Consider the following 23,710-nt stretch of genomic DNA (forward strand, 5'->3'; position numbering starts at 1 on the left):
AGCTGCCTTCTCACTGTGTCCTCACATGGCCTTTCTTCTGCATGGGCACTCAGAGGGAGAAAGACAGTGCTCTACTTCTTAAAAGGTCACAGTCTTGTCAGATTAGGGACCCACCCATATGAGCTCATTTAACCTTAATTAATTTCCTCCTGAAAGCTTTATCTCCAGATACAGTCACAGTGGGGGTTTAGGAGCCTCAACATAGGAATTTGGAGGTGACACAGTTCAGTCGATAGCCATTACTTTACTCCCACTTGCTAGAAGGCTGAGGAGATTCTCTCTGTTGTTAGGTCAAGAACCTAGTATGTCTCAGGAAAGTTGAGGGCTCCCCTGAGACCATGACTTTTTAACTCACCAGCTATCCAGATGTGGCCTCCAGCATTTGTCCTTACTAGTCCCCTTTCTGGTAAGCTGTGAACCATTAGTCTGTCTCTCTAGTTATTAGTTATTAGTTACTGGTTTGCCCTACGACTGCAGTTCTCTGATGGATTCTAAGAGGAGTTGTTGATTTGAATTTACTCAGCCTTTTTCTTATAGAGAAGATAGAGCTCTTGTCAGACCAGAGACTGGAACTAGTATTATGTTTCTATTTTTTTATTGTTCTTGATTGATCAATTGATATTTATTTATTTATTTATATAAGTTATTGTCAACTTAGCTAACATACAATGTGTGCTCTTGGTTTTGGGGATAGATTCCCATGATTTATCACTTACATACTTACATACACTTACATACAACACCCAGTGCTCATCCTAACAAATCCCTCAGTGCCCATCACCCATTTTCTCCTCTCTCCCGCCCCCTCCCCCCATCAACCCTCAGTTTGTTCTCTGTATTTAAGAGTATTTCATAGTTTGAAAATGTTTTTTCCCTTTCCCTTCTCACATGGTCTTCTGGTAAGTTTCTCAAGTTCCACATATAAGTGGAAAACATGAAACATGATATCTGTCTTTCTCTGATGGACTTATTTCACTTAGAATAATACCCTCCATTTCCATCCATGTTGTTGCAGATGGCAGGATTTCATTCTTTCTCATTGCCAAGTAGTATTCCATTGTATAAACCACATCTTCTTTATCCGTTCATCAGTTGATGGACATTTGGGCTCTTTCCATAATTTGGCTATTGTCGAAAGTGCTGCTCTAAAAATGGAGTACATGTATTCCTGTGAATCAGCACTCCTGTATCCTTTGGATAAATTCCTAGTAGTGATATTACTGGGTTGTAGGGTAGTTCAATTTTTAATTTATTTTTAATATTTTTAAATTTTTTTTACTTTGGAGAGTGAGTGAGGGAGGGGGAGAGAGACACAGAGAGAATGAGCAGAGGAGGGACAGAGATGGAGACACAGAAACCAAAGCAGGCACCCGTCTCTGAGCTATCAGCACAGAGCCTGATGCAGGACTTGAACTCAGAGGGCATGAGATTATGACCTGAGCCGAAGTCGGATGTTGAACTGACTGAAACACCCAGGTGCCCCTATATTGCTAATTTTCTGAGGAACCACTACACTGTTTTTCAGAGTACCTGCATCAGGTTGCATTCCCGCCAACAGTACAAGAGGGTTCCCGTTTCTCCACATCCTCACCAACGTCTGTTGTTTCCTGAACTGTTAATTTTAGCCACTGTGGTGTGAGGTGATATCTCAGTATGGTTTTGATTTGTATTTCCCTGATGGTGAGTGATGTTGAACATCGTTTCATGTGTCTGTTGACCAGAATCTGGATGTCTTCTTTGGAAAAGTGTCTATTCATGCCTTTTGCACATTTCATCACTAGATTATTTGTGGTTTAGGTATTGAGTTTGGGAAGTTCTTTATAGATTTTGGGTACTAAGCCTTTATTAGATATGTCATTTGCAAATATCCTCTCCCATTCTGTCAGTTGCCTTTTAGTTTTGTTGGTTATTTACTTTGCAATGCAGAAGCTTTTTATCTTGATGAAGTCCCAGTAGTTCATTTTTGCTTTTATTTCCCTTGCCTTTGGAGATGTGTCGAGCAAGAAACTGCCACGACTGAGGTCAAAGAGGTTGTTGCCTGTTTTCTCCTCTAGAGTTCTAATGGTTTCCTATCTCACATTTAGATCTTTCATCCATTTTGAGTTTATTTTTGTGTATGATGTAAAAAAGTTTTGTGGTTCCCTACAGATTTTAGGATTGTTTGTTCTAACTTTGAGAAGAATGCTGGTATAATTTTGATTGGAATTGCATTGAATGTGTAGATTGCTTTGGGTCGTATTGATATTTTAACAATATTTGTTTTTCCATTTCTTTGTATCTTCAATTTCTTTCATAAGTTTTCTATAGTTTTCATCATACAGATCTTTTACATCTTTGGTTAGGTTTATTCTTAGGTATTTTATGGTTCTTAGTACAGTTGTAAATGGGATCAATTTCTTGATTTCTCTTTCTGTTGCTTCATTATTGGTGTATAGAAATGCATCTGATTTCTGTACATTGATTTTTTGTATCCTGTGACTTTGCTAAGTTCATGTGTCATTCTAGTAGTTTTTTGGTGGAGTCTTTCAGGTTTTCCATGTAGAGTATAATATCATCTGTGAAAGTGAAAGTTTGATTCCTTCTTTGCCAATATGGATGCCTTTTATTTCATTTTGTTGTCTGATTGCTGAAGTTAGGACTTCCGACACTATGTTCAACAACACTAGTGAGAGTGGACATCCCTGTCATGCTCCTGATCTGAGGGGGAAAGTTCTCAGTTTTTCCCCATTGAGGATGATATTAGCTGTGGGCTTATCATATGTATGGCTTTTATGATTTTAGGGTATGTTCCTTCTATCCTGACTTTCTTGAGAATTTTTATTAAGAAACGATGCGTATTTTGTCAGGTGCTTTTTCTGCATCTATTGGCAGGATCATATGGTTCTTATCCTTTTCTTCTATTATTGTGATGTATCACATTGATTGATTTGCAAATATTGAAGAAGCCCTGCAGCCCAGAAATGAATCCCACTTGATCATGGTGAATAATTCTTTTAACATACTGTTGAATTTAATTTGCTATTATCTTGTTGAGAATTTTTGCATCCATGTTCATCAGGGATATTGGCTTGTAATTCTCTCCTTTTTTATGGGGTTCTCTGGTTTGGGAATCAAAATAACACTGGCTTCACGGAATGAGTATGGAAGCTTTCTTTTCGTTTCTGTATTTTTGGAATGGCTTAAGAAGAATAAGTATTGGGGCGCCTGGGTGGCTTAGTCANAAATGTCTAGTAGAATTCCTCAGGGAAGCAGTCTGGCCCAGGACCCTTATTGTTGGAAGATTTTTATTAACTGATTCAATTTCTTCACTGGTTATGGGTCTGTTCAAATTTTCTATGTCTTCCCATTTGAATTTTTGTAGTGTGTGGGTGTCTAGGAATTTGTCCATTTCTTTCAGGTTGTCCAGTTTGTTAGCATACAATTTTTCATAGTATTCTCTAATAACTGTATTTCTGTGGTGTTGGGTGTGATCTGTCTTTTTCCATTTGTGATTTTATCTATTTGGGTCCTCTTTTCTTTTTGAGAAGTCTGGCTAGGGATTTATAAATTTTGTTTATTTTTTCAAAAAAAAAACAGCTTAGTTTCATTGATCTGTTCTACTGTTTGTTTGGTTTCTTTGGATTCTATATTTATTATTTCTCTTCTTCTGCTGACCTTGGGGTTTCTTTGCTGTTCTACTTCTAGTTCCTNAGCATACAATTTTTCATAGTATTCTCTAATAACTGTATTTCTGTGGTGTTGGGTGTGATCTGTCTTTTTCCATTTGTGATTTTATCTATTTGGGTCCTCTTTTCTTTTTGAGAAGTCTGGCTAGGGATTTATAAATTTTGTTTATTTTTTCAAAAAAAAAACAGCTTAGTTTCATTGATCTGTTCTACTGTTTGTTTGGTTTCTTTGGATTCTATATTTATTATTTCTCTTCTTCTGCTGACCTTGGGGTTTCTTTGCTGTTCTACTTCTAGTTCCTTTAGGTATGCTGTTAGATTTTGTATTTGGGATTTTTCTTGTTTCTTGAGGTAGGCCTGAATTGCAGTGTATTTTCCTCTTAGGACTGCCTTTGCTGCATCCCAAAGAGTTTGGACTGTCATGTTTTCATTTTCATTTGCTTCCTTTTTAGAAAATTTCTTTAATTTCCTGGTTGACCTGTTAATTATTTAGTTAAGATGCTCTTAACCTCCATGCATTTGGAAGTTTTCCAAATTCTTTCTTGTGGTTGGTTTCATGTTTCTTAACATTGTGATCTAGAAATATGCATGGTATGATCCCAATCTTCTTATATTTACTGAGGGGTATATTGTTACTCAGTATGTGATCTGTCTTGGAGAATGTTCCATGTACACTCAAGAAGAATGTGTATTCTATTGCTTTTGGACAAAAAGTTCTGAATATATTTGTCATGTCCATCTGGTCCAGTGTATCATTCAGGACCATTATTTCTTTATCGATTTCTGCCTAGATGATCTGTCCATTGTTGTAAGTGGAGTATCAGAGTCATCTGCAAGTACCACATTCTTATCAATAAGGTTGCTTATGTTTGTGATTAATTGTTTTATACATTTGGGTGCTTCCGTATTTGGTTCATAAACATTTATAATTGTTAGCTCTTCTTGATGGATAGACCCCGTAATTATTATATAATGCCCTTCTTCATTTCTAGTTACAGCTTTTAGTTTAAAGTCAAGTTTGTCTGATTGAAGTATGGCTACTTACTTCCAGTAGCATGATAGATGGTTCTCCATCCCCTCACTTTCAATCTGAAGGGGTCCTCAGGTCTAAAATGGGTCTCTTGTAGACAGCATGTGGATGGATCTTGTTTTTTAATCCATTCTGATACCCAGTGTCTTTCTATTGGAGCATTTAGTCCATTTACATTCAGTGTTATTAGTGAAAGATATGGATTTAGTGTCATTGTTTTATCTGTATGTCTCATGCTTGTGGTGATATCTCTGGTCCTCTGTAGTCTTTGCAACATTCCACTCACAAGAGTCCCCCTTACGATCTCTTGCAGGGTTGGTTTAGTGGTGATGAACTCCTTCCATTTTTGTTTGTCTGGGAAAGCCTTTATCTCTCCTCTTCTGAATGACAGCCTTGCTAGATAAACGATTCTTGACTGCATATTTTTCCTGTTTAGCACTTTGAACATTTCCTGCCACTTCCTTCTGGCGTGCTAAGTTTCAGTGGACATGTCTGCTACTACCCTTTCTCTTGTAGTTTAAGTACCGTTTGTCCCTAGCTGCTTTCAGAATTCTCTCTTTATCTTTGTATTTTACCAGTTTCACTATGATATGTCATGGAGAAGATTGATTTCTGTTATGTCTGAAAGAAGTTCTCTGTGCCTCCTGGATCTGGATGTCTGTCTCCTTCCCCAGATTAGGGAAGTTCTCAGCTATAATTTGTTCAAGTAAACCTTGTACCTCTCTCTCCCCTTTCTTCTTCTTCTGGAACTCCTCTATCATATGGATATTACTACGTTTCATTGAATCATTTAGTTCTCTAATTCTCCCTTTGTGATCTTAGCATTTTCTTATCTCTCTTTTTCTTGGCTTCATCATTTTGCATAATTTTTTCTTCTGTTTTACTTATTCACCCCTCTGCTTCTTCAATCCTTGCTGTCACTGCATCTAGTTTATTTTGCACCTCATTTACAGAATTTAATTGGTTGTGACTATTTTTTTAGTTCCTTGATCTTTGCAGCAGTAGATTCTCTGCTGTCTTGTATGCTTTTTTCAAGCCCAGCAGTTAATATTATGACCATTATTCTAATTTCTTGATCAGATATATTGTTTATATCTGTTTTGAGCAATTCTCTAGCTGTCATTTCTCCTGGAATTTATTTTGAGGAGATTTCTTCCATTTTGTCATTTTGGCTAGTTTTCTGCCCCTTATGTATTTTAATAGCTTGTTATGTGTCCAAGCACTACTATATTAAAAAGAGGTCATATACTGTCTAGGGCCTGGCCCTTCAGGAGGTGTTTTTGGAGTGTGTTATGGGCTGTCTGTTGTGACTCTGATTGCCTTATCTCCCAACTCATAGTGGTGGTTTGGACTTTCTACCAGGTGTGCTTTGATTTGTTCATTGAAGTAACCCTGGAAAAAAATATTTAAAAAGGGGGGTTATGGTGGAATCTTTGCATATCTCATGCAAAGAGAGAAATGACAGGGATGGGGAAAAAGAAAAGAGAAGAAAATTGACCAGGCAGAGAAACTATATGGCTTAATCCAGAAAGAGGGAAGAAAATAAAGAAGAAGGAGATACAGAAGAGTTGTAAAAATAATACATTAATATGTCTGCCTAACTAATCCAACAACCAGAATAACCAGACTAGAGAAGGGAAGAAGTAAGAGGAAGAAAAGGAAGAAAAAAATCTATATGTACATATAAGAACTGACAAAGAATTAAATCACAAAATGCAAAACTGCTGGGTGCCTTGGAACTGGTGGCTGCACTGATCTGGAAGAGGAGCTGTGTGGTTGGTCAGTGTCAATCTGGCCCCAGTAGATACACAGTTACCAGGCGTGGAGGGGCCTGGTTTGCTGTAGGTGAGTCGGCCTCCACTGTGGCCCCTTGTCAGTTCCCTGAAGTCCCACCTTGTTGGTGATGGGGAGAAAAATGGCAACACCCCAGTCTCTCCTTTCTTTACTGGGTGTCCCAAATCACTCTATTTAGGCCATCCTCACAGTGCTGTGTGGGCCCAAGTGGGCTGGATTTTTCCACTCCACAGTCTCCCATGCCTTTGGCTGGGATTCAAACACTCTATCTTAAAGATCCCACTCCACATGCCCCGGTTCCAGGGTAGTGCCACTCTGCTTAGCCAGCCAACAAAGGGCCTCTGGCGGGTGGGCGCAAATAAGGTCTTCTGTCCTTGGAATGGCTCTTTGCCCTCTTCCCACAGCACTCAAGAGGAGACTCCCCACTGCAAGCTTTGCCTCTGAGCTAGTTATCCAGCCCAGAGCTGGTTCCCCTTGTCCCCAGGCATGCGAACATGGAAGCCGGCCCCAATCCAGAGAAAGCCCCACAGTTAGAAATTGGATGTATCTTTATTTTTTCCATTCCCCAATCCATAGTTTTTCTCTTGTCCAAATACAATCCCACACTTCCACAGCCTCTCTTTCTCTTCCTTTGTCTCTCTGTAGAAGGGAATCGCTCCCCTCCCTTCCTACCCTGTCTGTTTTATCTCTCCCAGTTCACAATCATGCACCTATGGCCAGCCAAGTTGTCCCCATCGACCCTGGAAACGTCTCTGTCACTCTGCAGCCCAGACTCTTGGAATTCCAAGTCTTCTGACCTCAACACTCCTGTGTTTGAAGGACGAGGGGACTTCAGGTCTCCGCCTTGTTGACTGGCAGCCTGATTGATTTTTATTTGCCTGATTGATTTTTATTTAAATTCTAGTTAGTTTACATACAGTACAATATTGGTTTCAGGAGTTTATATGTTTTTAATTTGGGTTTGTGTATGCTCAATGTTAGGACACAGAAATTCAGTGAGTTTTCATCTGTCGATCTTGCCTCCTGCCACCTTGCTGAACTCACTCATTAGTTCTGGAGGGGTGGGTTGCCATGCTTGGCCTCTTAAGCCTGTGCCATCCTTGAGTTAAGTCCCATAGCTCCTCTCTCTTGGCAGCACTTTTGCCCACATGTAGCCACAGACTGGTTCTGCTGTGGGGTGGGTTGTCTGGGCTCCCAGCTTTGAGTGTATCTGCAATGAGTGTGTGGTGACCTTGCTTGGGCCTTCTCCATCAGTTGGGTAATTCCTAGATTTATGTAAGATGAAAACTTTTGACTTCACTTGCCTGCAGACCAGCTTCTTGTAAAAGGACCCACCTGGAACTTTCCTGGGTCTCCCTTCGTCTTTTGGGCTTATTTCTAGGACATGCTTACAGATGGGTTATAAGTATCTATTTGTTTTCTTTCCCTCAGCTTTTTAGTATGAAAAACTAACTGCATAGAAAAGTTGGCATAATATATACTGATCACATACCACAACCTTAATTTGACAGTTTTTTAAAAAAATTTTTAATGCTTATTTATTATTTTGAGAGAGAGAGAGTGCAAGCAAGGGAGGGGCAGAGAGAGAGGGAGACACAGAATCCAAACTAGGCTCCAGGCCCTGAGCTGTTAACATAGAGCCCAATGCAGGGCTAAAAATCATGGACCATGACATCATGACCTGAGCCGAAGTCAGAGGCTTAACCGACTAAGCCATCTAGGTACCCCCTTAATTTGACAGTTTTTTACAATACAGTATGTGCTCTATTTTTTGTTTATACCTTTCTTTGTATCTCTCTGTACTGTGTATGTGTGTGTGTTTTCAAGCCATTTGAAAGTAAGTGACAGATATAGTGATACTCTGCTCCTAAATATTTCACAAGCATCTTCTAAAAATGAATGCATCTTCTACCTAACCACAGTACTGCTGTAACACCTGAGAAACTTAATCGTAATTACCTAATGCTGTCCAATATTCAGGCCATATTTACATTTTTCTATAATTATTCAAAATTATCTTAGATTGTAAATTTTTTGGAACTAGGACCCAGCTGAGGGTATTGAACTATCAATGCTGTTCTGGTGGCAGAAGACAGCCACTTTATTGTGCTCACGGAACCTGTGGGTCAGGGATTCAGACAGGGTATGGGGCAGATGGCCTGCCTCTTCTCCACGTTCCTGGGGTTGGAGAGTGGACAGCTGTGGTGACCCAGAAGCCAGGGCTGGAATCATCTGGGAGCTCCTCTCCATGGGGCTGGGAGGGAGTGTCACAAAGAGGCATTCAGGGGCGCCTGGGTGGCTTAGTCAGTTAAGCGTCCGACTTTCACTTAGGTCATGATCTCGCGGTTCGTGGGTTCGGGCCCCGCGTCGGGCTCTGTGCTGACTGCCAGCTCAGAGCCTGGAGCCTATTTCAGAGTCTGTGTTTCCCTCTCTCTCTGACCCTCCCCTGCTCACGCTGTCTCTCTCTCTCTCCTAGAAATAAATAAAAATATTAAAAAAAAAAAAACACAACAAAGAGGCATTCAGGTAGCAAGTGTTCCAGGAGGACCACAGGCAGGCACAAGGCTTCTGATCTCAGAAATCGCTCCATATCACCTCCCCCAGACCACGCAGATTGGTACAGGGAGGGACATAGGCTCATCTGGGTGGGTGAGTATCCAGTTCATACTACAGAAGGGGATGTGGGATGAGAGATGCCATTGAGGCCGTCTTTGGAAAATATGGTTTCCCTGCTGCTATGTGTCTTTAGTCTTTTTAACCTGGAACACCTGATTCACCCCCAAAGCTGTTTGAAGAGACCTGGCAGTTGTCTTGTAGGCCACCCGCCATTCTGGATCTGTCCAGCTGTTTCCTGATAGTGTCATTCAGTCTGCTTCTCTGCCCCTTATGCATCTTATAAACTGGAAACTAGGCCTAAAGACATGATCACATTCAGAGTAAGTGTGTTTAGCACAGACATCCATTTCTTTTCTTTTTAAAAATTTTTTTTTAACACTTATTCATTTTTCAGGGAGAAATGGAGTGCAAGTAGGAGAGGGGCAGAGAGAGAGGGAGACACAGAATCTGAAGCAGGCTCCAGGCTCTGAGCTGTCAGCACAGAGCCCGACAGAGGGCTCGAACCCATTAGCCATGAGATCATGACCTGAGCCAAAGTCAGATGCTTAACCGACTGAGCCCCCTAGGCGCCCCCATCCATTTCTTTTAAAATGTGATCAGGAGACAACTGCTAGTGTCTCATTCGCCTTCTGCAGTAAAACTCAGATGAGTGTAAGTTAGAATTCAGAAGGTGATAGCTCATCAGTTAACCATCCAACTCTTGATTTCAGCTCAGGTCATCATCTCATAGTTTGTGAATTCGAGCCCCACGTTGAGCTCTGTGCTGACAGCGCATAGCCTGCCTGGGATTCTCTCTCCCTTTCTCTCTGCCCCTCCCCTCCTCATGTTCCACTTCCCCTCCTCAAAATAAATAAACTATCTTTCGGAAAAAAGAAAAAGAATTAAGGAGGTGATGGACACAGATACTAAGAGACAGTGGGTACCCCACTCTTCCAGTGGGATGCCCTGAGGGGGACACGGCAGCACCTGCGTGGAGTTCTGGTCACAGGCATCTCCTGAGCCTAGTCACAGAGAGCATCAGGCAGGCCCCAAATGAGGAACTGTTGAAGGGGAGAGGTGGAGAAGTACTCTATCTGTCAGAATTTTCAGTGTTGTACATGACAGAGGCTATGGAAACATCTCAAATTCAAGCAGGCTAAAACAGCCTGACATGAAAAGGCACTACCTGAGCTGGACCAGAAGGGGTGCTCCAAGGGTTGTAAGGGGCCAGTTGACAAGACTGGGAGGCAGGTGGTGTGATTCTTGTCCTGAAGCCAGAGGTGCATGGCAGCCATGTGAAAACACACTCACCTCCTTAGGAAACATGTAGTGCAGGGCCATGCCTCAGAAAATCGTCTTGTGTGTGTGTACACATGTGTGCACATACATGCAGAGAGTGCCAGCCACAAAGCACATGAAGAAATCCTGTCAACTGGTGAGCCTGGATGAAGGCCAATGGATGTTCCCTGTAATAGCCTCCCACCTGTTGTATGAGATTGAAATTATTTCCAAAGACTGAATACTAAAAGTAAACAGAAAAAAAATTAGCTGAAGGAAGATTCCATTTCTGGCTATTAAAAAAATCAAGGCTGAAGTAAGGGAACAGTGCTTGTTAACTCTACTGGAATTAAAATTTTAAAAATCATAAACCATTATGGAAAAAAATCAAGGCTATCCTCAGAGAATAAGATGAATGCCAATACTGAAAAATAACTTTAATTTTCACAATAAAATGTAATAAACACAAGAGATTTCCATACCAGATGCAACAACCATGAGCTTATGATGTGTTGATAATACCTCTCCACCCTCAGTTTTGAGGTTTTTAAGGATAGGATGAGGTGACAGTCTGTTTACAGAGAATAGAAGAAGCAGTCATCGCGAGAAAAATGTGTGAACTCACTAAGCTTGAATAATCCAAATTGAAACAACTTCAAGGTTCCATCATCTGCTTCTCAGATCCTCAAAAACATAAAAATGAAATGGTTGTTAGCACAGCCCTGGGGAGATTGTGTGTGTGCATTGCCAGTAGTGCTAAAAACAGGTTCAGAGAACCCCACTCTGCCAACACCCAGGGCTGCTGACAGTCAGCTTCGAGAGTGGACTGTTGTGGGAAAAAAAAGCAAATAAGCAAAAGTGTGATTTATATGAAGATATTCACAACAAATAGTTGAAAGTAACTGGCATTTCCACAGGGAGATTTGTAGGGGCAAGTCCAGCTCATGGCGCATTCAGTTACCTACCCAGTGGACATCTGTTGTGCATCCACCATCTGTTTGGCAGTGGATGCTGGGAAAAAGTAGAATATACAGGTTAATCACCACCTGCACCCTGTTGAAAGATATGTTTAGGTGTTTAATGACAAAGATCAGATCATGACCTGAGCCCATTTTGCGGAGATTCATATACTTCAAGTTTAATTAGGTGTTTTCCTTCAGAATACTTAAAATAATAATTGGATATTACCATGAAAGAAATGACAAACATATGGAAGATCTTCAGAGGAGTTGTTTGGATGTTCTTGATCCAAACCACCTCTAACGGTCGAGATATGTCTCATTTCCTGAAGGGAGTGGAGCAAGTTTTCACATCCTAGGCACTATGGCCATTTGGGGTGGAATCAGTCCTGCGCAGGAGGATGCTGGGCACCTCCACCACTACATGCCATAGCCGTCCCCTGCCCAGCTCTGATAACCAGCAATGTCTCCAGACATTGCCAGATATTCCTTGGGGAACAAAATCAGCCCTGATTGGGAACCACTGGAATGATCTGAATTGAGCTGCTGGTTTAAAAAAATAACTTGTCGCCTATATTTTAACCCTTTATGCTCTAGAATCAGAAATGTGAGGATGAACTGTCCCAGCTCAATCATAAGGTCCTTCAGCTAGGAGAGGAGGCCTCTATCCACCAAGCCCAAGACAAGAAGAACCACATCAACATTCAGCTTTTAACACAGAGATTGGAGGAGGCCAGGCACCAGGACGAGCTGCAGGTGAGTAGTCTAAAACATCAGGAACAGCCTTATAATGCTTGGAGGTAGGCTTACCTCTCAGGTCAATAGGGGAACTTAACAAGTACATGCTCTGGAAAATTTGTAGACTTCAGGAGCTTTGCAAATTCTCAATATCTGAAAAAAGTAGCAGAAAAGGATTAAATCCTGATGCTAAGAGAATAAATTGGTAGACCTCTCTGGAGAACATGTGGGCAAAATACTGATCAAGCACCTCAAGAATGTCAGTATGCTCTGACTTTATAATTCTACTTATGGGAATTTTATCTGAGCATCGTGGACAGACTTAGCTGGAAGTGTTTTCATTGCTGTGGTATTTATAATAGACAAACAGAACTGGAATCAGCTTGAATCATCAATAATACTGAATGAGGCAGTAGATTATGGTGCAGTCATTGAAAATCATGTTTTCCAATATTTAATGTCATGGGGAAATGCTCAAGATATATTGAGGAAAGTACAACATATGATACTGTACCAGTGTTATCGATAGAGACACATGTATGGAAGAAGGGCTGAGATCATAGCGCAATGTTGGAATCATGGGTGGTTTAAATTTTGTCATTTTTGCTTTTCTGTAAATTTCTGAAATTTCTGCATTAAACATGTATCCGACTGATGGGGTGCCTGGGTGGCTCAGTTAGTTAAGTGTCTAACTCTGGATTTTGGCTGACGTGATCTCATGGTTCGTGAGATTGAGCCCCCGTTGGGTTCTTGTGCTGATAGTATGGAGCCTGCTTGGGATTCTCTCTCTCTCTCTCTCTCTCTCTCTCACTCTCTTCCTCACTCTTCCCTCCCCCCTCTTTCTCCCTCTCCTCCCCTGCCCCTTGCTTGCTTGCATACTTTCTCTCAAAATAAATAAACTTAAAAGAAATAAATAAACATGTAACAGACTGCTAAGATATTCTTGTACTTGTGAATTAATTTTTTCTAAACAGAGTGAGCAAATCCAAAAACTTAAACTTGAACTTGAACACATGAATCAGGAATGTCAGAACCTGAGACTGTCACAGTCACAGCTGAGAGAGACCCTTGAAGAAAGTCAAAACCAGGTGGGTGTACATAATGACCAGTGGCTGGGTCTCAGCTGGGAGGAAGTCAACACAGTTTAGCACTGACAGAGCCTTGCCAGGACTGATCTGGCCCAGAGAGGTTATTGGGCTGGCCTTAAGTTACACAGCTGCTCAGGCACTTACCAGGCCTGGGACTAAAGTTGAGGCTAGTGCAGGGTTGATTGACTCTGAGCAGTCAGTGGGCAGAGCTGTGCTTCTGCTTATGTGCAAGAGGAGGAGGCTGATTATCAGTGCTTTTGGCTGCACCAGTTGCAAAAGAGAAGAGCAAAGGAGAGCTGCTGATGGCTTCTGAGGAGGCAGGTGTTGTCAGATCCAAGGACATGAGGTGGAGTAATCCTTGGGGTTAGCAAGCTCAGTGTGCCCGTCTTGCACCCACACAGGCTTATGTGTGCACAGGACCCCTGAAATTGCATACATGTGTGAGTGTCGAGCTCCTGCCTCCCACTTTCTCTCCTGCTCCAGCATTTATCTAGTGCACCAGGCTCCAAAGGTGCAAAGTTAGGGAGGTGGAGAGCTTGCAGTCTTGGACAAGCAGATGTGAGCAGGACAGGCCAAGTAGGGATGTCAGGATGCCCTGACAGCATGGGGTGCAGAGACATGAGAGAAGGGGAGCTGGTACTTCCTGGGGGAGCAGGATGAGAGAATGGCAGGTATGTGGCGGCTCAGTGTGCAGTCAGATGTGTGTTGAGCTTAGAGGGCTGGGAGCTATAGGAAGAAAAGAGGGGCCATGGGAGCAGCCTCCCAAGCAGTGTGGAAGAGGTCTTTAACCCACTGGCCTGTGGCCCAGGGCCCTCACTGGAGTGTGGCACCTGCATGCCTCCCTCCTCTGAGCATCTTTACAGACTCCCTGACTGGCCCCAGACTTCACAGCTGGACTTGGCTATGGGATCCCCCTACATATCCAGAGCCTTATGACGTGCTGTTAGGGACTCATGTGGGTGCCCAGCCTTCCCACTGCAAACAAGTGCTCTCCCAGGGGTGCCTCTGAGTATTTGGGGGTTCCCTTCTCTGTGTTTAAGTCTGAAAGGAACCTTGAGAAATTATATTGACCAGCTTGAGCCCTTTGAGTCCAGGAGTCAGCAGTCAGCCTTAGTCAGCCTTTGTCACGTGCAGAATGGACCTTACTTAAGCTGTCCTCTTGTGATGGGAGCTGGTTCCCCCTTATTATTTAGAAGAGGAACCCCCAAAACCACTGTGAAGAAAGTTCATATGAGGGACATAAGAGGAGCCTACAGGGTACTTAAGGATCCTCTGGACAACCATGGTAGGGTGGATGTGGCACCACGTGGGAGGAGCCAGTGTTGTCACAGGCACAGTTGTGGGTGGTTTTGAGGAGGAGCACCCAGGAGGTCAAAGAGAGCAGATTGGACAGGTACAAGCAGGAGAGCAGCTCAAGTGGGGCCATGAGAGGTCCTGGCAGAGGGATTTCACACAGCTCAGGGAGAGGTGCATGGAAGCACAATGCTGTATGCATCACACGTCCTTGGGAGTGCCCGTGTTGGTTTGTATTGCAGCATGTCAAACCACCCCCAAACTTGGTAGCTTCTAGCACTGTTCATCATTATCCTTCATGGTCTTTGGGCTCACTGGCACAGCTGGACTGTTTTCACTTGAGATCTCGGAGCCATTGTAATCACATGAGGTTGGGGCTAGTGTCATCGGGATGCACAGCTGGTTCAGATGTTCGAGAGGCCTCAGCTCGCAGGGCCGGCATGTGGTGTTGGCTGGTGGCTGGGGGCCCGAGTGTACTCTCAGCTGGAGCACCCACACCTGGCCTCTTGGTGGCATGGGGCTGTCTGAGCATAGCAGTGAAGTTCTGAGAGGAGAGGTGACCAAGCACCCTTAGAGGAGCATACAGAAGCTGGCAGTCTTCTTAGGACTGTGTTAGGGCATTCCAGAACATCATTTGCCTGACATTTTGTTGGTGCAGCTTGGATTCAGGGGGAGGGGACAGAGCCTACCTGTCCATGAGGGGAGGACACAGTCCTCACCTGTCCATGTGGGGAGGACACAGAGCCCACGTCTCCATGAAGGAAGGGCACATAGCTCACCTGTCTATGGGGGGAGGACACAGTCCTCACCTCTCAGTGCAAGGAGAGCACAGCTCCCATCCCATGAGGGGCAGGAACAGCAGCTTATGAGCTCATGTGGGAGCAGCTGATGGCTGAGGTAGCTCACTTCCATGCCCCTGCTTCCAGAACACAATGACTTTTATTTCCTGGCTGTGGGCAGCCCCAGTGCTCTCTGGGGACATCCTTCCCTTGTCATGTGATAGTGGAGCAGGGGTCCCCAGAGCTGGCCCAAGTACCAGCCAGAGTTTCAATTCCACGAGGAGGGAGATGAGGAGAGCTTGGGAGGAATTCAGCTGGGATGGTATTATGGGCTGCTTGCCCTGATCAGGGAGCCACAGGGCAGAGTCATAGACACAGACTTCATGCTAGGCCACACAGTGGCCTCCCCCCAGGAGCTTGCACCAGGCCTCAGCGTTCAGAGCAGAGGGATAGCTATAGTGGATAGCAGCAAGGGGTGTGGGAACAGTGTGTTCTAAGGAAGAGGGGCATCAGGGTGTTGGAGAGCATTGTCAGAGAGCAGGAACACCTTTGGGATTGGTGGGCATTCTGTTATGGAGTCACAAGGGCCTAGGCTGAGGCTCGACTTCCATCTGGGATGTCTGAGGATAACTGTCTGAAGCGTGAAATTTAGGAGGCGGCTATGTTTATGGGGGTGTGTTTTAGAACCTGTTCTCCCCTCTCGCTTCTCTATCCCTCTTTCTCAGGGTTCCCAGACCAAGTTCCAATGTGCAATTATCAGACACCAGCAGGATGTCTCAGAATTCAACTCCATTCTGACACTCTGCCTGGAGACAGCATCAGACCCCACAGTTAAGGGTTAAGGGTTTAGTCCTACAACACTACCCACTACCCCCATCTCAGAAGCCACTTGTACACCCTAGGGTGTTAGCTGTGCTTCTGACCAGCCAGCTACAGATTGGATATTTCAACCACCTCCTCCTGAGGTTTGACTAATTTGCTAGAGTGGATCACAGAACTCAGAGAAATACTTAACATTTACCAGTTCATTAAAAGATATGATAAAGAGGGTTGCCTGGGTGGCTCAGTCAGTTAAGCGTCTGACTTTGGCTCAGGTCATGATTTCACAGTTTGTGAAGTTGAGCTCCGTGTCAGGTCTGTGCTGACAGCTTGGAGCCTGGAGCCTACTTCAGATTCTGTGTTTCCCTCTCTCTGCCCCTCCCCTGCTCATTCATGCTCTGTCTCTCTCAGAAATAAATAAACATTAAAAAAGAAGAAGAAGCAGCTCACAGAGCAGCAGGACTTATTAAAAAAAAAGGATATGATAAAGGAAAGAAATCAATAACCAGAGGAAGAGATACATAGGGTAGGTCCCAAATATCTGTCTTCATGGAGCTTGAGCCCCAGCCTGGTGGTACATGGAAGTGTTCCCATTCCTCAAGCATAGAAACTCTCCAAGACAGGCACCAAACAGGTGTCCTCTTGGGTTTTTATGGAGGCTTCATTATATAGTCATGACTAAGTCATCAGCCATTGGCTGAGTCAGCCTCCAGCCCCTCTCCCCTCCTGGGAGGTTAGGGACTAGGACTGAAAGTTCCAAGCCTTAATCACGTGGTTGGCCCTCCTGGCAGCCAGCCCCTGCCCTTGGGTGCAAGTCAAAAGTCACCTGAATAATGAGACACCTATTTCACTTCTGTGGCTCTGAAGCATTTTTAGGATCTGTGGATGAAGACCAGATACCTCTCATCTTATAAATCATTATATTGTACTCTTCCAAAAGAGCATAGTAGCTGTCCTGGAAACTCTGTGCAGGTGTGTTTCTCTGGGATGACTCCTGTCCTAAGAACAGCCACATATGATAGTGATGACATGGCCCCCTAAAACAGCCCCTCAGAGATGCATGGGGACACAGCAACCTGAGCTCTGCATCCTCACTGTTGCCCTGGAGTAGCCATAGCTGGCACCCTCCCTGTCTTTGCCCATATGGCCACCTCAAACCTGTCCTAAGTGTGAACCTTGGTGGAGCTTCCTCCCTCTCCCATCTATGGGGCCTCAGAGGTGTGTGAGGGCTGACACAGCAAGTTCTTTTAGGGTGCCAAGGAAATTCTGTGTATTCTAGGTGAATCCTCCAGAATCGAAATGATTTAAATTGTGTTTAATAAAAGGATTGGCCACGTTACTCACAACTCCAGTGAAATCTTGCCATCCACTGTGGTTGGGGAGCCAGGGGCTGGGGTGGTTCTGCATCTGTTGCCAGGGTCCCTTTGGCCTTCATCATATGTTCCGTTGCTCTCTGTGGCCCTGACCTCAGCTGTCTCAGGAGTCTGAGTTCTCTGCTTAAAGGAAAATCACAATGCATGGCCTGCACGGATTATACTTGTTAAATAGACTCCATGAAGTTTGCTGAAAGGTAAACTGAACAGAGAATAGCATGATTCTTCCATGGATGCAGCGGGAAGCCTCAGCATCACCACTTTGAGAATACAGACCTGAGTCTTCCTGACTCTCTCTGTGTAGAAGCTCTGCCTAAACCAGAATTTGGCTGTCATAATACAAATGAATGGGTTCTTTATGAACCTCACATGTAGCTGCAGATGCAGGGACTAAGGAGTAAGGATGCCTTATGTGCCCTTCCATGTGTAGGGTATCTGAAGCATGCAGTTTTGCATGTCTGGTAATGACCCCGTAGCTCTCACACCAGCACTTTCATGGCCTTCTCCCTGGTGCAGCTGCATGGAGCCAACCTAAGGCTAAGGCTGGCACAGTCCCAGCACTCAGAAGAGGTCCACCAGCTGCAGGAGCAGATGCAGTGGCTGGTACCTCAGGATCGCATGGCCGAGCTGCAGCACCTACTAGAAGAAGAGCGGCAGGTGGCTCAGCAGCTCCATGAAGAGTGCATTCTCCAGAAGGAGAAGGGGAGGCGGCTGGAAACACAGTGGGTAAGTGGGGACAAGGACCCTGAGGCCCAGCTGATGGTGCCAGGGGTGGAGAGATTGGATCACTGATCACTCAGCCAAAAACTGCCATCCCAGCTCATAGAAATCTGGTTATACTGCAACTGCAGGCCCCTGATTTTCACTGTGAACAATGCGGGACTCTAACAGGGGCCAAAGATCAGGGGCGCCAAGCGTCTTGGGGAAGGTATCCCCCACACCCTCAGAATGATGAGCCAGCTGCCCAAAGAGTCTCTCCAACACGGGGGCTAAGGTCCACCCAGACAGTTTGTCTTTGACGGCTGCACGTGACTGTGGTAGGCCACATGGCTAAATGTTAGGGACCACACACTCAAAACTGCTTACAGGCCCAAAAATGTGGTGATACAGAGATCATGAGGAAAGCTGTGGGTGGCAGCCCTACCCATGTAGCCCTGTGGAAGCACAGACCCTGTGTGCCAGTTCTCCTGATTTCAAAGGAAAGCCAGAAACTAGATTTTTACAGAAACATTCCCAGTTTCCAAATGATGCATCTAATTTAAAAAGAATCTTAAACCATTTTGCAGACTGAAGAAAATCTACCCACAGGCACACAAAGACTGCAGAAGTTTTTTATTTGGGTGCACACTGATCTAGGTACCAGAGATACAGAAACAGACACACAAGGCAAAAGCCTATGCCTTCCTTGATCCTATATTCTAGTGTGGTGGGGAGACAAATGAAAACATGGTTATAAGGATAGCTTGTCAGATGGTGATGAGTTGATGAGTGCTGTGGAGTAGGATGGTGGCCGGAGAAGGCTTTCAGGAGTTGAGGGAGCAAGCCATTCACTTATCTGGGGGGAGTTCTACAAGTAGCAGGAGCAGCATGTGCAAAGACCCTGAGGTGGTTAATGTACTTGGCATATTTAAGAATAGCAAGGACGAGAGGGAGGCAGGAGAAGGGTGGTGGCACACACCTGGGGACTCTGGCTATCCACCAGGCACTGCATTAGGCATCTAGAGAAATAGAAACAGAGTTGCTGCCTCGAAGGACAGGAGGACATTGTGGCTTAGGGTACGGACTGCCGAGATTGGGATCCAGGCTCCACCATCTCCCAGCTGAGAGGGACCTTGGCCAGTTACTTAACTTCTCTTTGCTTCAGTTTCCTCACCTGTAAAAGTTGGGTGCCAGTGGTTCCTACTCAGAGCATCAATGTGAGGCATCAGTGAGTAGACACTTGTAAAATGCTTGAATAGTCTAGCATGTGTGTATCCTACTTTAGTGTTTAATTTAAAAGGCTGAGGGGCACTTGGGTGGTTCAGTTGATTAAGCGTCCTAGTTTGGCTCAGGTCATGATCTCACAGGTCATGAGTTTGAGCCCTGCATTGGGCTCTGTGCTAACAGCTCAAAGCCTGGAGCCTGCTTCAGAGTCTGTATTTCCCTCTCCCTCTGCCCCTCACCTTCTCACACTCTGTCTCTCTCAAAAATAAGTAAACGTTAAAAAAATAATAATAATAAACATAAAAGGCTGAGAAAACAACTCCATCCTGAAATGTCACAGTGTAGTTCATGAGGAATGTTGGGGGAGGAGGGTGTGGAGATAGGAACCCAAGGACAGGGGGTGCTTCCATGAGGAAGAAATTAGAGCAAGACTCAAAAGGTCAGTAAGATTCGATGTTTGTAAAGCATAAATTCTAATGAAGAATAACCTTTCAGCATTGTGCAAAAATGTTAAGCAGGAGAGAAGTTTAACCATGATAGAATATTGACAAAACAAAGAAATTTAATCAGAAATCCTTTAGAAATACTCAGTAACACATTTGGGGAAACTCACTTTGGAGTCACTTATGATTAAATGCCCAAAAAAGCAGTCTGCTAATTCCTGAACTACAAGGAGCAGCGTCAGCTTTGTGGCTTATGGCAGAACATTGTGTGTCTGTTACTCTGTGCAGATCAAAGGCTCTCCCAGTTGCTCTCAGATATGTATGTTTTGGCTAATTTCCATTCTGAAATAAGCTTGAGTTGATTCTTTTTGAAATGTAAACTACTGGTCTGTAACCTTTGTGGCAGGAAGAACGTGAAGAGGAGCTGAAAGACACTGAGGAGCGTCTGGAAGAAGTGGGAAGGGCTCTGAAGAACATGGACATGCTCCTCCAAGAGAAAGTAGCTGAGCTGAAGGAGCAGGTCAGTGATGGACATTTGTCATCACCACATACACTTTCTGAACACAGAGAGCCCCCATGTTTGTTTGGAACCTGGGGCTCCATCTAAACTTTGAGAATCTGAATGTACAATTTTTTTTCAGAAGATTAACAGTTAAAAGCAATCAATAGAAAAACTGACTTTGTTAAATATATTCCTTACACTATATTTGTATACTGTGTATATTTTGTTTTGGGAACTGTTTTAAGGTACATTTGAGAGGTGTCACATAATCTCAGAAAGGACGTTCATTTATTCAGTCACTGGGCAGATACTTCCCAAGTACCTGTCGTGTATCACAGCATTCATTGTTCTAGAAAGACTGAGATGGGCCCTCCTGGACCTTAGGTTCTGGCAGTAGAGACAATAACAAGGTATATTACCTCAGATGATGAGAAATGCTCACTCTCAGGAAGAGGAGATGGATGGGATGTGGTGGGGATGGTTGGGGACCACTCTGAAGAGATGACATGGGAGCAGACACCAATGACAGCCATGGAAAGTCTGGCTCTGCCCCCCAGTGGAGGCCAGGTTGGCTTTTTGGAAGAGAAAAGTGCTCATGTGGTGGGACTGTCTTATGCAGTGTTGGGCTGAATGCCTGTAGCACCTCCAGTCAATGGGACAGTCATAAAAGGGCACCTGTATGTGTCCCTCTGTGCTAGGGGACATGCCAGAACCCCAAGCAGAAGGGGCATCCAGGAAAGGACCAGTGCAGGCACGTGTCCTTAAGATGAGACAAAGTGAAGCACGTTGGCAGGCTCCCAGGGAGACGGTTGTAGCTGCTGTTAGCTGATGGGTGGTTGCAGGTGGGCAGGAGACCCTCATTGGCAGGAGTCTCGATTTTATTTTATTTTATTATTTTTTAAATGTTTATTCTTGAGAGAGAGACAGAGAGACAGAGCACAAGTGGGAAAGGGGCACACAGAGAGAGGGAGACATGGAATCCGAAGCAGGCTCCAGGCTCTGAGCTGTCAGCACAGAGCTTGACTCAGGGCTCAGACTCACGAACCGCGAGATCATGCATGACCTGAGCTAAGTTGGACGCTTAACTGACCAAGCCACCCAGGCGCCCTAGGATTTTATTTTACCTCTATTGGCAGTTAGAAGCCATCTGAAGATTTTAAGCAAGAACATGATATGATCTCTATTTTTAAATAAATCGGTTTGGGGGAAAAAGGAAATATTTGAACTGCAATAGGGTATGAAGACCAAAAACAAAAAAAAAAAAAAAAAAAAAAAAAAAAAGAAGAAGAAGGCCATAGCTGTTCTGCTTGATGAAAGCCCGCAGTCGAATTTAGCCAGCATGGTCAGTCAAGAAGAACTGGTGCCTGGGCAGCCAGCACAGAGGGTTCTGGGAAGGGGAGGCAAGAGAATGAAGCAGGAGACCAAGAAAAGGCTCCGCCAAATGCTAGCTACTCCAGAACAGTTCCATTCAGAGCTAGAAGAAATTAAGTGTGAGAATCTGCAGAAACATTTTCGTTACAGTAATCAAGTATTTTTAGAGGGCTCCTGAACTGAGCCCAAACAGGATGAAACATCTGGGCCACCTCTTGTTCCCTGGGAGGCGGGAGGTCCCAGTGGGAGTCACACCCCCCTTCTTGACCACCCTCCTGGCTGCAGCTCCTTCCCTGCCATACACTGATTCCATAAGTGTCACAGACACTGAGCAACCCCTCTTTACCCTACAGTCATTCTCTTGCATGAACCCACAGTTTGCTCCCTCTTGCCTGGCAGATCCTCAGTCCTGGTTAAATCCTGTGGCTCCTACACACCTGCCCCTGTGCAGGGAGGTTCTGTCCACAGCCCTGTGCCCACCTCACCCCACCTCAGAACCAGCTTGTGCTCCAGCCAGGTGAACCAGCCATCTGTGGCTGTGCATGTGTCACTGCGCTCAGACCCTCCTTCTCCCAGGCTCTCACTGCTGCTTGAATCCAAAGCTAAAGGAGCCCTGGCCCAGTCTTTGCTCCTTTTTACCAAAATACCTGCAGAGGGTTGTCTGGACAGCCTCACCTGCCTTCTCTTGTGTTCACTCATGTCAGTGGCTGAAGTCCAAAATGTTGGGGTTGTGGTGGATGCCCCCACAGTGTCCTCAGTGAACCCGCCAGCTCAGCCTTCAGAAGGGATGCAGAACCCAGCCTCTTCTTGCTCCCACACTCATCCTCTGTGCCCTACAGTGTTCTTGCTTCCTGCTGGGCTATGTTCTCAGTGCAGGAGTGGCAGCAATGCTTTCCTAAATGGTTGAGGTGCTACCTCCTCTACCTGGAACCCTCCAGGCCTCCCACAGCCCTCAGAGTACTAGGCAGAGTTCCTATAGAGGCCTCCAAGGCTCTACAGGATCTAGTTGTCCCCACCCCTCGGTGCCACCCAGCCAGCATGGCAGCTCTAATTTCCTTTCAGTGGGCCTTTCACCACCATGCCCCCTCACTCCAGGCCTCTGGCCATTCCAGCCACCCCCAGCCTGGCCAGGCTCTGGGCCTTTGCAACTGTTCCTTTCTTTGCCTGGAATGTTCATGTCCAGACAGACTCAGTGCTCCTTCCCCTGCTTTGTTTCAGATCTCTGTTCAAATATCAACAGAGAAGCCCTCCCTGTTCACTACAACCAAAATAGGAACTCCCTCCTCAGCTGTCAGTCCCCTCCCAGTGAAACCAGTAATCAAAGGGTTAATAGAACTAGTAGGTGCAGCTCTAAGTTTTCACCTAGATCTTTTTTGTTTGCCTGTAAGCATCNAGCTGAAGTCGGAAGCTTAACTGACTGAGCCACCCAGGAACTCCCTCCCCAACTCTTCTTGGGGGAGGCAGGTTAGAGTCTTGCCCTTCTGTCTCCATCTCCTCATTTGGCTATCTCTACTTGACACGTACTCCGTGCTCAGTGACTGTCTTTGCTGTGTTTCAGGCAGGCAGATTTGAATTCAGTTTTGCAGGGTTGTCTCTTAGCACTTGTCATGCCTCCACAGTACAGATTTGTTTCTGGCCTGTTCACTTCCATCAGAATATATGCTCCTGGGGCGCCTGGGTGGCTTAGTCGGTTAAGCGTCCGACTTTCACTTAGGTCATGATCTCNTATGCTCCTGAGAGCAGGATCATTACACGGTATGCCTGGCGCTACTTGTTAAATGAATGACTGCAGTATTGACTTTTGAAGCCCAAGGCTGACCCTATGACTTTGTATCTTGAACAAGGACTCATAACTAGAGTGGCCTTGTGTCCCCCTCACCATGGCTATTGTGTGTAGTGACCAGCCCATGCACCTCGGGTTTCCAGGGTGGATCTGGTGTTGTAGTGTGTCCTGGGTGACATGGTGGCCCTGCAGAGCACACTGAGAAGAATCAGAATGACATATTTTACATTATGTTGAATAGTCTTTAAGGCTGGTGATTTTGGGGCACCTGAGTGGC

The 23,710-nt window shown here is 44.8% G+C and overlaps 1 protein-coding gene across 1 annotated transcript in view; it reads left to right on the forward strand.

Moving 5' to 3' along the window:
- The window catches only part of NINL (ninein like), a 194,644-nt gene that overhangs the window by 169,566 nt on the left and 1,368 nt on the right, over positions 1-23,710 (forward strand). Inside the window, exons 19-22 of the mRNA XM_077778947.1 lie at positions 11,919-12,077; positions 13,034-13,147; positions 17,928-18,137; positions 20,184-20,297. Of these exons, the coding sequence (XP_077635073.1) occupies positions 11,919-12,077; positions 13,034-13,147; positions 17,928-18,137; positions 20,184-20,297 (597 nt within the window). The remainder of the gene's footprint in view (positions 1-11,918; positions 12,078-13,033; positions 13,148-17,927; positions 18,138-20,183; positions 20,298-23,710) is intronic.

Source organism: Crocuta crocuta, unplaced genomic scaffold (assembly GCF_008692635.1).
Source record: "Crocuta crocuta isolate KB4526 unplaced genomic scaffold, BGI_CrCroc_1.0 scaffold470, whole genome shotgun sequence".
Classification (NCBI taxonomy): Eukaryota; Metazoa; Chordata; class Mammalia; order Carnivora; family Hyaenidae; genus Crocuta; species Crocuta crocuta.